The sequence below is a fragment of the Xiphias gladius genome, chromosome 20 (assembly GCF_016859285.1).
Source record: "Xiphias gladius isolate SHS-SW01 ecotype Sanya breed wild chromosome 20, ASM1685928v1, whole genome shotgun sequence".
Classification (NCBI taxonomy): domain Eukaryota; kingdom Metazoa; phylum Chordata; class Actinopteri; order Istiophoriformes; family Xiphiidae; genus Xiphias; species Xiphias gladius.
In genome coordinates, this window is record NC_053419.1 from 20,150,001 (window position 1) to 20,162,375 (window position 12,375).

Sequence of the window (12,375 nt, forward strand, 5' to 3'; positions counted from 1 at the left end):
TGCTTAAAGCTGACTAATATGATCTCTTTCCCTGGTGTCATTAAAAGTCTAGCAGTATCTGTTGTGTTGGTCCAGTTGTGAGGAAACAAGGGCATGTATTACAACTTCTATATATTTAAAACTTTTTCCTGGTTATTATGGTGAGGTAGTAATTTCAGAACAGGAGAGTTCAGAACACGTACCTTATTTGCAAAAGTTAGCTAAAATCCGAAGTGCTTTACATCAATAAAAATACGCTATTAAAAACAAAATCTAAAATAGACAACAAACAGCACAGGGCTGACATGTTAACACAGCAACAACAAACAAATGAGGACAGAGACAAAAAAACAAGTACAAAAAGCCAATAAAAAGCAATAAAAGTGGAGCAGCTAATCAGACAGGCCAACCCAGGTTCAAGGGAAAGCCAGTAACTTTTGCTCAGCAGACCTAAGAGCCCAATTGGCCATATAAGGGAGGAGGAGGTCAGCAATATACTGGGGTTTTTGACCATTAAATGCTCTAAAGGTTAGCACCAGTATTTTAAAAAGTATGTGGAATTTAATTGCAAGCCAGTGCAGAGAGGATAAAATTGGTGTGATATGTAATCTCTTGTTATTTCTAGTAAAAAGCTTAAAAGCTGCATTTTGGACGGTTTGGAGACGGTTCAAAGAAGGTTGACTCAAACAGGTAAAAATAGTTTTACAATAATCTAAACAAGAAGAAATAAAAGCATGAATAATCACCATCAACCTTAGTCACTACAGAACTTAATGTAGCCATGTTCATCAAATGGAAAAAACATGAGCGCATGATATGGCTGACATATTTATCAAAAGACAGGGATTGGTCAAAGATGACACCTAAATTTCAAAGGTTATGCTGAATACAAAAACTTAACAACCCCATATATTGCTTAATGTTCGGAAGTAAATTTTCAGGAGAATTTATAAGAGCCTCTTTCTTATTTTAATTTAACTGAAGGCAGTTGTCAGCCATCCGGATCTTTAAAAATGGACAATTGGTTTCTTTCATCAAGTTTAAAAGAGCAATACAACTGAATACCAGCAGCATAAAAAATTATAAGAGATAATCACTCCAAGATGCAGCATATATAAAGAGAGCAGCATAGGACCCAGAGTGGAACCCTGTGGGACACCGCATGACAGAGGTACTGTGTCTGACATGAACTGACAGATATAGAATGAAAAACTTTTATTAGCAAGATAGGATGAGAACCAACCCAACACAGACCAGGAAATACCCACCAACTGGTTTAGCCTATTTAATAGAATACCATGATCAGTGGTATCAAAAGCAAAGCTGAGGTCAAGTAACACCAACAATGAGCATTTCCCATCATCTGCAGCTGTCATGATCTTGTTAGTGACTTTAAGAAGAGCTGTTTCTGCTGAATGCAGACATGGAATAAAACGATTGAAATGAGTCATACGGTTTATGTGTTTTTAAAACAGGTATAAGATGCTTGCCGACAACTTTTTCCACCAATTTGGACACAAGAGGCAGCTTGGATATAGGCCTACAATTCATTTGGAGGGTGGAATCTAGATTTGGTTTTTTTCAGCAAACGCTGAACCATAAAATGTTTTAACTGGCTAGGGCCAGAGCCAGTTGAAAGGGAGCCAGAATGAACTGTATTCTCATCCGTCAGGAAGGTGAAGCGGTTAGAGATAGTACGACTTTCTATCTTGAAAAAACTTTCTCTGTTGCTCGCGTCTGCGCTTAATAACCAGTAGCACCCTTCAAACCCTTATTCCGCGTTGCTGTTGCCTCTCGGCTTCCTCCGCCTCCTCGCTGCAGGAGGGAGTCGGTTGGGAGTTTGTTTGCAGGTGTCGCCAGAGTTTGTTTCTCTGTTCTGCAGCCGGCCTGCTCCCCTGGTCCAGCCCCCTCACACACCGGGCTGCACGGCTGAATGGGTTAATGTTAAGTTAATGGCCCCTGTATAGAGTGAGCTCATAGTGACGGTGAACGCTTTATGTGCTTCCGTGGGCTCTATCAGTGGATAACCTTACTGCACTTGATGGTGTTGCAGGGACACACAGGTCAGTTGTGATTTCAATGTCCTCCAATCAGAAACAAGTTGGAGGTGAATGTTGCTTTCATTTAAGCTGAGTTGTGTGTTGTCTCTGCTTTCAGCGCTCGCATTTCGCAGTGGTAGAAACTTTAAGTCCAATTACATCGGAGGTTCCTGAGGATTACGAGAGTTTTTTTTTTTTTCAACTGAATTGTAACCGGAGTGAAAGTTTTTAAATCAAACAAAGAAGTGAACAGTCAAATATAAATGACTTGTTCATTGGTGGTGTGGGGGGGTGTAACCATAATCAGACAAAGAACACACAGACATTCACACAGACATGGGACATTAACAGGAAGTGAGAGGAGAATTTTCCCACCCTTCCTGCTCCCAGATTTATCCTACTGACTGATAATGAGCAACAGATTAAATGTCTTAAAGGATGCCAGAGCTGTCAGGCTACAATAATACTGTCTTACTTCTAACACAGTCAGCAATCTGAGTTAATTTAACAGTTTTCTCCAGGACACTGATGTCTTGCTTGATTGGGGAGATGAGAGGATTATAGGCCATTTGGGAGAGGAAAAAATCCCACAAACCCTATCAGGGCGTCAGTTTATAACCTATGAGACTGTGGTGCCACCTGTTGGCAAAAGTATAACAGTAGGTAAAAAGTGAGTGAATTTATAGTCCTGCCATCTTGTGGAGGTTTTCCAGACAACATTCCTCATCATTCATTTTTATTCTCACATTTGTTATTCTAAGTATGCTGCTAAAATCCGCCACAAAGGGATGTCCACAAAGGGTAAGGTATAAAGTGTATTATCTGGTCATGTTGTTTTCAGTGCATGTGATCCAGGTGTCCTGTAGATGGCGAAAGCAGCACGATGTGGAACTCACTGCATACACTGAGACTCGCATGCTTTCAAAACAAGGCAGCCGAGATCGGAGTTGGGTATGAACTTTATCTCGACAGAGCTAGGCAACTTTCTCAATGCAATTGACCTTTTTATTCCTAAAACCCCCTGGAGTCATCAGAGCAGCGTGGTGGAAGGGCCACGACCCTTGACCTCCTTATTAGAGACTTAAAAAACAAACAAACAAGTAAATAACAATATAAACTGTGCACAAAGAGGCCTCAGGACAGACATCCTTGTCTCTTTTTGCAGTGCCTGGTGGTGTGATGGAGCTTCAGACAGCTGGAGAGAAAACCACTAATATGCAAGAAATAAAGGGAGCACAAAACAGTGTTGGCCAGAAAACAGATGGCTCCTAATCCCAGCACAGCCATCATCAAACTGTTTCAATCAGCCCTTTTTTTCTGAAAAGACATTCCATACACAGTCCAAGAACAACAGCTTATGAATTGCTGTGCAGTCATTTTTACTAGACTAAACTCACCCTCAAAAGCTTCTCTTGACCTCTCAAACACACTCATCATAAAAAATAGTCCTTCAGTTGAGATTGAGGGGTTGGATCTTGCAACACAACCCTCAGACAAGGCAATGGTGTAAATTCTTGTCTTTGCTTACTTTGTTTTCTTTTCACAAAATGCCCATTTCAGTGTTTTTGCTCTCAGAGTCTTTTATAAAAGGTTTGAAAACTCATACAAGTAACTTTTTAAGGTCAACCTCACTTGATTTATACATCACATAATACCAAGTCAGCTTCAGCTTCACACAGAAAAGAGGACATAGATACTGGGTAGTTAAGAATTTTTATGTAGGCATAGACAAAGAAAAAAGCCTTCATAAAAAAATCTATTAAACATTTTATTTAATTCTAGTGAATGGGATAAGTACTCTAGGGACTTGAACACTGTTTGTCCTGCAAAGCCTAATCACACAGTTAGTTTATCTCTACTTTGCAGCTTTTCAGGCCTTAGGCAGTCACATCAAAACAAACAAAGAAAGTCAAAAAACTTGAGATAGATAGACAGACAGACAGACAGACAGACAGACAGAAAGATAGATAGATAGATAGATAGATAGATAGATAGATAGATAGATAGATCGATAGATAGATCGATAGATAGATAGATAGATAGATAGATAGATAGATCGATAGATAGATAGATAGATAGATAGATAGATATTTTTAGCTTTTTCTGAAAGCTCACCTCTAAATTCACAACAATAACAAAATAAGACTAACACCATGTTTATGCCTCTCAATAAAAGGATTTGATAGATTCCGAGGAAATATTTGTGGTAGGTAACCTCCAAGTCAGATTAATATACTGTATCTTTGACCATGCTGTGAAGTTAATAACAAATGACCACTGCTGGAACAAATTTGTAATTCATCATCATTAATGCGGTAAACTGATCGAAAAGAATATTAAACAAGCTCAAAATCTTCCGGCTTTTTTGAATTTTTCTTATGTATGCCCATTGTGTCATTATTTGACTATTATCTGGAACATCTGGCCATTAATGGTCTGAAGTATCAGCTGGGCCCAAGATCAGCAATCCTTTTTACACAGCAAATTAACATCAATGGCACTGGTAGTCTGCCAGATTCAAAAATACTGGATGAGGGCCTGTAATGAAGTCAGTTAATGATATTGAAGTGCTTTTATGTGATTTGTTTGTTTAATTGATTTGTTTGTTTAATTTTTTTGTATATCTGTTCCGCTTTATTTGTTTAATCTTTGTCATCTTGAAGCAATACTTGCCATTCCACGTTCCACAATAATGGCTGGCCATAGGTGACTTTATCCTCGAGCACAAAACGACTAATTTCATCTTTTATACGTTATGTAGTGACTCTATGAATCAAGTATATAGAAGTGAATTTGCAGAAATTAAACTGACTGCATCTTTGAATTTAACACAGGGAATATGCTCATGCCCAATAATAAATGAAGGCAATGGTGGAAAACTATACCAAATGCAAATAACAATTCAAACAAATGACTGTTTATTCAGATTACAATCTCCTGTTACTCGATTTTACTCATTATTTGGCTTTTTTTTAAAGTTTTTTTTTCTTGATGTTACAATGTAATTGGTGGGCCGCACATCAAGGGGTTTGGATATGGTATATTTTCTACGTATTTGAAAAATACAGGAAAATGTGGCACATGATGCAATACAATTGTGTTAACCCCTGATTGTGCTCTGGGTCAGGATGGTGTCAAGTGCAGTGGCCCGGTTGTGTGTGTTCATTATTTAGACGCACGCATCAGGTGCTGCAGGAGTTTCTGACAGTCTCCAGAGGGAGATCATATGCATCATTCGTCTGCATATACAAAAGTCTTCATACCTCCTGAAGACATCAGGGTCATCCACGAAGGTTGACATTTGCCCTTCATCACTACCACACCAAAGCTATCAAGGACTTCACCACACAAAAACATCTCACAGGATGCCTGCAGTGACTCTTTTTGCCACTGTCGACTGGTTTTCATGTCTGGCAGGACCACTGATTGCTGTGGTAACCCTTGTATCTGGCAGGGCTTGTGACACCCCAGGTGGTGTTTTGCACTGGGGCCTGTCTACATCCTTTCCGCATGTTTGCAGGGTCGATGAAATGATCCTTTTTAACCCTGAGGGCTGGCGGGGCTTTTTTTGTACTATCACCTCATTTGAGTACAGTGGCCGGATCAGCCTTTCTTTCACCCTGAGGGCCTCCCATCTGGCAGGGCTGCTGACACCCAATTCATGCAGTGTTCGGGCAGGCGTGATGAAGACAAAGGTAGACTTTGCATCTAGCAGGCCAAGGTACCTTCAGCTTGGTCATGTCATGCAATACACTGGACACGGACAAATACAGATCATCCAATATGAGCAAACCTCATGGAACCAAGTGCCCATGGTTGTCCCACTAACCATTATTTCTTTCTCTCAAATTCCACCACCCGAGATGCTGCTGTTCGCTGTGGACAGAGAGGTAAGTACAAGCTTCTGATTCATGTGCATCCACACCAAGTGCGTACTATAATGTACCCAGACAAGAGGTGGATCCATATTCATTACTTGTTTCTGGTATCATAGGGACAAGACTCTTCCTGTGTCTTTGGTATTCTTGCCGCATCTGAGAGAGGATGTCAACCAAACCAAACAAAGACAGCATCACATGGCCAATTGTTTCCAAGGAAGTCCCAGCAACACAGGCGTCCATCGTGGGTTTGGTGTGGAATTTGATGAAGAATGATACTCATCTCTGCCCTCAGTGATGTTGCAGAAGTTTCTTGAAAAGTAAAAAAGTTCAACTACAGGTGCCACAGTTACACCTTGTTTCTTTTGCCTATGATGACATGTTTTAAAATTACTGTGCATGAGCTTTTTGGACACAGTGCTGATATTGAACATCAGCATACCCCAACTGATAATTTCAATTTGGCCAGAAAACCAGCAACTTCTGATTCTCCAACTTTGATAAAGTTATCATGGTAAATTAAAGTGTTACTTCTAATAATGCAATTAGATTACCTGAAGGCAATAAAGCCCGAAGCTTGGGAGGGTGTATAGACGTTTTTTTTAAAAATCTGATATTAAAAGAAACTAACACTTTTTTCATACTGTATTTAATTATATACACATCAGTCCATTTTTTAAAATGTGCCAAATCACATGATCTAACAAGATCAGTTATGAGTTAAAAATATGGATTGTGATATTTTTTATGTATGTCAGTAGATGATATTTCTGTGCACCCAGCAGCTCATCTCACACCATTACTCACAGTGTGGATACATAACAGGAAGGAAAAATCCACCCTCATACGTTATAGGAAGATATAAGTGGTATCCGTAGAAATGGAAAACCAGGGAGCAGAAGGAGCCCAAAAACTGCCTCATTTCTGTTTGAATGCCATACTGTAAGCCACGTCGGTATTGTGGCTGAACTATTGAATGTTTAAAGGAAGAGAGGAATGTACAAAGACTGACAGAAACCTAAGGAAAGCATCTATAATGTAGACAGAATGGGCAGATTTAGTGTGCATGCTGAGGTTTAAAACAGGAGTAACCTCACACTGAATTAATAAGCATACAATGCTCGTATCCTTGACCACATTTAGACACCAGAACATGTTGTCCTGCATAATATCATGAAAGATTTACCAGGTAAGCTTGTTTTTCCTCCAGCTGCATTCAGCTGTTCTGCACTTTCTTTTAGGGCATATTAATACTGGAATTTACCATGTGATTCTTAGGGCTTCTGTTAAAAGACTGCAGAAACATGTCAACTTGATAGACATAGATCAGGATAGAAGCAACCAGATCATTTATTTGTGTAAAATCAACCAAAGCTCCTATTAAACAAAAAAATGTAAAACATATGTTCCCATAGTCGAACTGTGTGATAAGCAGAAAGACTGAGAATACCAGTGCGTCTGAAAACATGTAATCCAGCCCCTTGAGGGACACAGAGTCTAGTCAGGTGTTGGAGCCTTTTTTTTGGTTCATAAATATATAATTTTGTTAAAATAGGGCATTTGAGAAATGATTTTTTTTTTCCTGCTGCATGTTTCTGGGCCTCAGGTCTGGCTTCTGTTCAGTCATTTGGTGACGATGTTACTGCAGCATCACCTATTTCTTTTCTTTTTTGCATGTGGTTTTGCATCATTTTGAGCCACACTGATATTATTAATAAAGTAGTGTGTTTTAAAACTACACAGGTAGGTGGGATGGTCTACAAACCTACGGTGACATCAAGATTATACATTTGGTCCACGGTCTACATTAAGTATTTCTTCATAGAAAATTAAATAAGGATGACTGTCTAGTATCAGCGTGATGTATGGAGGCTCCGGAACTAAAAACTCAAAAAAACGGGGAGGTTAATAGGGGATGCACGCCTTTGTGGACGCGACTTATTGCGCATGCGCCAATCTATCAAAACACCGAAAGGAGAGGGACGAGTGCATGAGGCTATCCAAGAAAAACAATGCCTAATCGAGTGAGATATGTTTTCATTTCAGAAAAATTGCTTTTGTTGACGTTTACGCGTAATGTGTTTCCGTGTTAAAATTTCTTAGCCCTAGCCAGTTAGTGTGACTAACGGAAGGTTGCGATAAGAATAGCTAGCATGCAAACTGATAGCTAACTAACAGACTGGGTATTTAACAGTATGTCCTCCTGTATTTAGCTTAGCATTTGCCCGGTTATTCGTCAGCCAAAGATCAGTAACGCCGACTTTAATGAGAAATGACACAAAGGGCTGTTTGGTATCGGTTTATAACTTAGAAATAAACTGTCCCTGCATTTCAGGCGTGCGGTGGCTTCAGTTTAATCTCATTGTGACGGCGCAACGAGTGATCAGAGGATGGACAACTCTACCGTGTCAGCCTCGGATGGGACTGCAGAGTGTCCTCTGGTCTCTGAGGACATGGAGGGGATCTGTGTATTGCCAGATTTAGGTGCCATCAAAACTGAGCAGTCGGTTGGTGCAAGCCCGGATGACACGGGCGCCCAAAATGTGGCCATGGGCATCAAGTTCATCCTGCCCAACCGCTTTGACATGAATGTTTGCTCAAGATTTGTCAAGTCGCTCAACGAGGAAGACAGCAAGAACATCCAGGACCAGGTGAACTCTGATCTGGAGGTGGCTTCTGTTTTATTCAAAGGTAAAGAAGAGCTGGAACCCTGTTTATCTGTTTTCAAACTGATCACTTGGTTATCCTGTGAGAATCTCTGATGTACAAGGCTGTAACTAATGTGAGCCTACTCGCCACAAAATGTTTCCCTCTCTTTCAGCTGAGTGCAATATCCAGACCTCACCCTCGCCGGGGATACAAGTGCGCCATGTTTACACACCATCCACAACCAAACATTTCTCCCCCATCAAACAGTCCACCACACTCACCAATAAACACCGCGGCAATGAGGTTTCTTCCACACCTCTTCTGGTGCATTGTAAGTACCATAGTTGTATTAACTTTATTTGTTAAAATGCTGCTAATGTGACTCTAGTCAAGATGTTAATGCATGTATTTCCTCTCAGCTCTGTCCATTCATCAGCTGGCAGCCCAAGGAGAAATGGTGTTTCTGGCCAGCAGGATTGAACAAGGTAGCCAGTCCTTCCAGGCTGACAAACGGGTATCATTTTTCACGGTCAAGCAGTGGTGAAATAATCTGAAACGACACTCATAACAACTGTTTTTAGGGCTGCAACTTGCAGTTATTTTCTCAATAATTGATACACCACTTTGTCTATAAAATGCCAGAAAATGGTGAGGAATAGGTGATAGGTCTTCAAACATCTTGTTTTGTCAGAACAACAATCCAAAAACCAAGAATATAGACTTTACTATCATAATCCTAGCATTTAAGAAGCTGGAACTGGAATGTATTTGGACAGTAATATAATGTAATAATATAATAGTTATACGGTCTAATAACTTTTTATAACACCTACATAAAATATTTTGAATCCGGAGAATAAGTACCTTTCTATGGTACTAGTACCATGTGAAGTAGAAAGGTACTATCTTCACTGTAGTTTAAATTTTTAAATTGTTCTCAGGTCTCTCCCAGTGTCAGCTGGGATATGCTCCAGCCCCCCTCGACCCCTCTGATAAGCAGTTTTAGATAATGGATAAATAGATGGTGAGATATGTATATGTAGTGACCATATTATTTGTGGCTTTTTTAATGTGTCATATTAATAGAGACTGTGATCAATCTCCAAGATGAGGAAGGCTTTACCCCCCTGATGTGGGCAGCTGCGCATGGACAAATCGCTGTTGTTGAGTTTCTGCTCCAAAATGTATGGAAAAATTAACTTCAAGTACTATTCAGATCTCATGGTTTTATTATATCAGAGCATGTGCTCTGTATTTATCAATTGGTTGTCGTTCTGCATCATACTTTACTGTAGGGAGCTGACCCAAACCTCCTGGCCAAAGGGAGGGAAAGCGCATTGTCCTTGGCCTGCAGTAAGGGATACACGGATATCGTGAAGATGCTCATCGACTGTGGTGTTGATGTCAATGAGTATGACTGGGTAAGAATACTAAGCTTTTATTTCATGTTCACTGGACATAGTTAAGTAAAAAGGATAAAAAAAAATGATATGAGGGAGATATTTCACTTTGTGCTGGCCGTTTAGTGTTGGTATCAAATGATGCCCTGTGCAGGCTTCGGTCTGTGTGGCTTGTTGTGAGGTTGCCTCTGTGGGTTTCAGAATGGAGGAGCCCCTCTGCTGTACGCTGTCCATGGAAACCATGTGCGCTGTGTCGAAATCTTGTTAGGTGAGCACAAATCGTCTACTGAAAATAGCACCTATGGTCAGAAATATCAGCACATAGCAGTTTTTACATGAACATGCAAGATAGTTGTGTTTATATTATATTTGTTTGTCTTCCAGAGAGTGGTGCTGATCCTACCATAGAGTCAGATTCTGGATTCAACGCGATGGACATGGCCGTGGCTATGGGCCACCGGAATGGTATGTGAAAAATAAACATACTATAATACATTTGGAGAATATGTATGTATTTCATTTCCCTATCATTTTAAAGGGGGCAAATAAGATTTCTTCTGAATGCGCTGAGTTCAGAGTTTGTCTTGTCACAATTTACTTTGATCTGAGCAGGAAGCAAGTTTTTGACAATGCTACTTCTTCAAAGAGAGTAAAAGATGCTGCCAAGATCAACGCAGTCACTATTCCCTTTTTTGCCCCCTCCGAGATTGAAGGAAGACCACCTTAGAAAGCAAATATAATAAGTACTCACTTTTTCAATGAAACACAGCTCTGTTCAACAAAATACTGTATGTTTCGCTGTTCAGTTCAACAGGTGATGGAGGCACACTTACTGAAGTTACTGATGGGAATCAGAGAATGAACTGTGACACTTGAGGAAAGCAAAGACTTGAGGGACATCACTGGGCCCTGGACAATCATGTAGCACGCCCAGGCTGTCAGCCAACAGGAATATTTCTTTCCATTAAGTGATATTTCAACAGCACTGCATCACGTCAACATTATTTTGTGGGCATGATGGACATGAAGGTTTGTGTTGTTTGAATTTTTAATTTTATCCTTCTTTGTAACTGTTTTACGCTGCACTTTTTCACGTCGAATGTGGACGAGCAAATTTTATCAGGTTACACTGACCGGATTTCACAAAAACAAAAATGTAAAGTTGAGTACTTCACTACAACCCAGCCTGCTCTCCACTCAGTCTTTAGTATGCTGCCAAATAAGCAGTGCAGGCTTTATTTTGCTTTATCTAAGCATGGAAGCTCTGCCCTGACTTCCTTAAAATATCAAATATTGCTTTACACGCTGTTATTAGCCATCCTTTTCCCATCATTGCAAGTGTTTTTTAAACTAACTTATTGACCATAATAATGGTAAAACAGTTTTTAAGATTATCAGAATTTTAATGTAATAAATGGAATTGGTTCATGTCCATACTGTCAGGTTTTCATAGTGACCACATTTGTGAGGCTCTTTTTCGGTCCCTGAAGACTACAGTGGGTGGACTGAAAACATGTTCTTACAGACAGGAATGGCACTGTGTGCTTTTTTTGACGCTGCCAAGCTGTTTGTTGACTCTAAAGATCCTTGTGTTGGTTGTGCTCGGTTAATTTATTTGAATAATTTAGACATTGTGTTGTAATGTGATAAACTTCTCATATTGATATAACTCCATTTTGTTTCTCTTCAGAGTGATACTAATGTCCAGATGTGTTTGTTAATTTTATAAGACCTCACACCTCATTTAAATGTCCCACAAGGTTATTTTGGTGCTGTTTGCCACTGTACGACGGTGCTTGTGTTTTATACCAGTAATAATAAGTAGTGTATTAAGAAATAACATGCATTGACCTCATCAGCCATTATTCTGTACAGATATTTATCTGATTGCAAGTCAAAATGGTCAAACCACTGTTTATAATCACTGAAATGAAGCTGTTATTTAATTAAAAAGATCTTTTTAAACTGCATAGAACAGAGTCACAGTCATGGGGAGAAAAAAAAACACTAGTGGCAGTTGATTACTGTAGATAGTAGGGATCCAATAACTATCCTAAAACAGCAATGGAAAATACGGTGTCTGTGCTTGATATGAAAGAAATATAGCCATGGGTCGTTTATAAATGTTATTTCATCCTGCTTCTTTTCACAATAATACTTTATTGCAAAAACTGTCATTTTTATTTCATTCCAGCAGTTTTAATTTCAAAGTGTCCTTTTTCCAAAGTCTCTGAAAACTAAAGCAGCAGCCAGTCACTTAACTGGATCTGTCTGGTTTGTGGCTTTATGAAATAAAAGGGAAAAAACTGCCAATTTGAAAGCTGCTGCTGAAATGAAATAAAAATGACATTCAAAAACTGTTGGTGGGAAAAAGTGTGATGAAATAACATTTTATAATAATAAGAGTCTCTCGCCATAGACTGTATGCTT

The 12,375-nt window shown here is 39.5% G+C and overlaps 1 protein-coding gene across 1 annotated transcript; it reads left to right on the forward strand.

The window, feature by feature from the left end:
* The first annotated feature begins 7,814 nt into the window (after nucleotides 1-7,814).
* On the forward strand, nucleotides 7,815-12,123 carry ankra2 (ankyrin repeat, family A (RFXANK-like), 2). Its single transcript, XM_040156508.1, has 9 exons — nucleotides 7,815-7,920; nucleotides 8,232-8,587; nucleotides 8,718-8,876; nucleotides 8,965-9,030; nucleotides 9,632-9,729; nucleotides 9,841-9,966; nucleotides 10,147-10,213; nucleotides 10,330-10,410; nucleotides 10,752-12,123. The coding sequence occupies exons 2-9, from the start codon at nucleotides 8,287-8,289 to the stop codon at nucleotides 10,805-10,807; spliced, it is 954 nt and encodes a 317-aa protein (XP_040012442.1). The 5' UTR covers nucleotides 7,815-7,920; nucleotides 8,232-8,286; the 3' UTR covers nucleotides 10,808-12,123.
* The last annotated feature ends 252 nt before the right edge of the window (nucleotides 12,124-12,375 follow it).

Excerpts from the sequence above, each read along its gene's own strand:
- ankra2 (XM_040156508.1), top strand. The coding sequence starts at position 8,287 with ATGGACAACTCTACCGTGTCAGCCTCGGATGGGACTGCAGAGTGTCCT. Across the intron at positions 8,588-8,717 it reads GGCTTCTGTTTTATTCAAAG|CTGAGTGCAATATCCAGACC; the intron begins GTAAAGAAGAGC and ends CCTCTCTTTCAG. Across the intron at positions 9,967-10,146 it reads ATGTCAATGAGTATGACTGG|AATGGAGGAGCCCCTCTGCT; the intron begins GTAAGAATACTA and ends TGTGGGTTTCAG.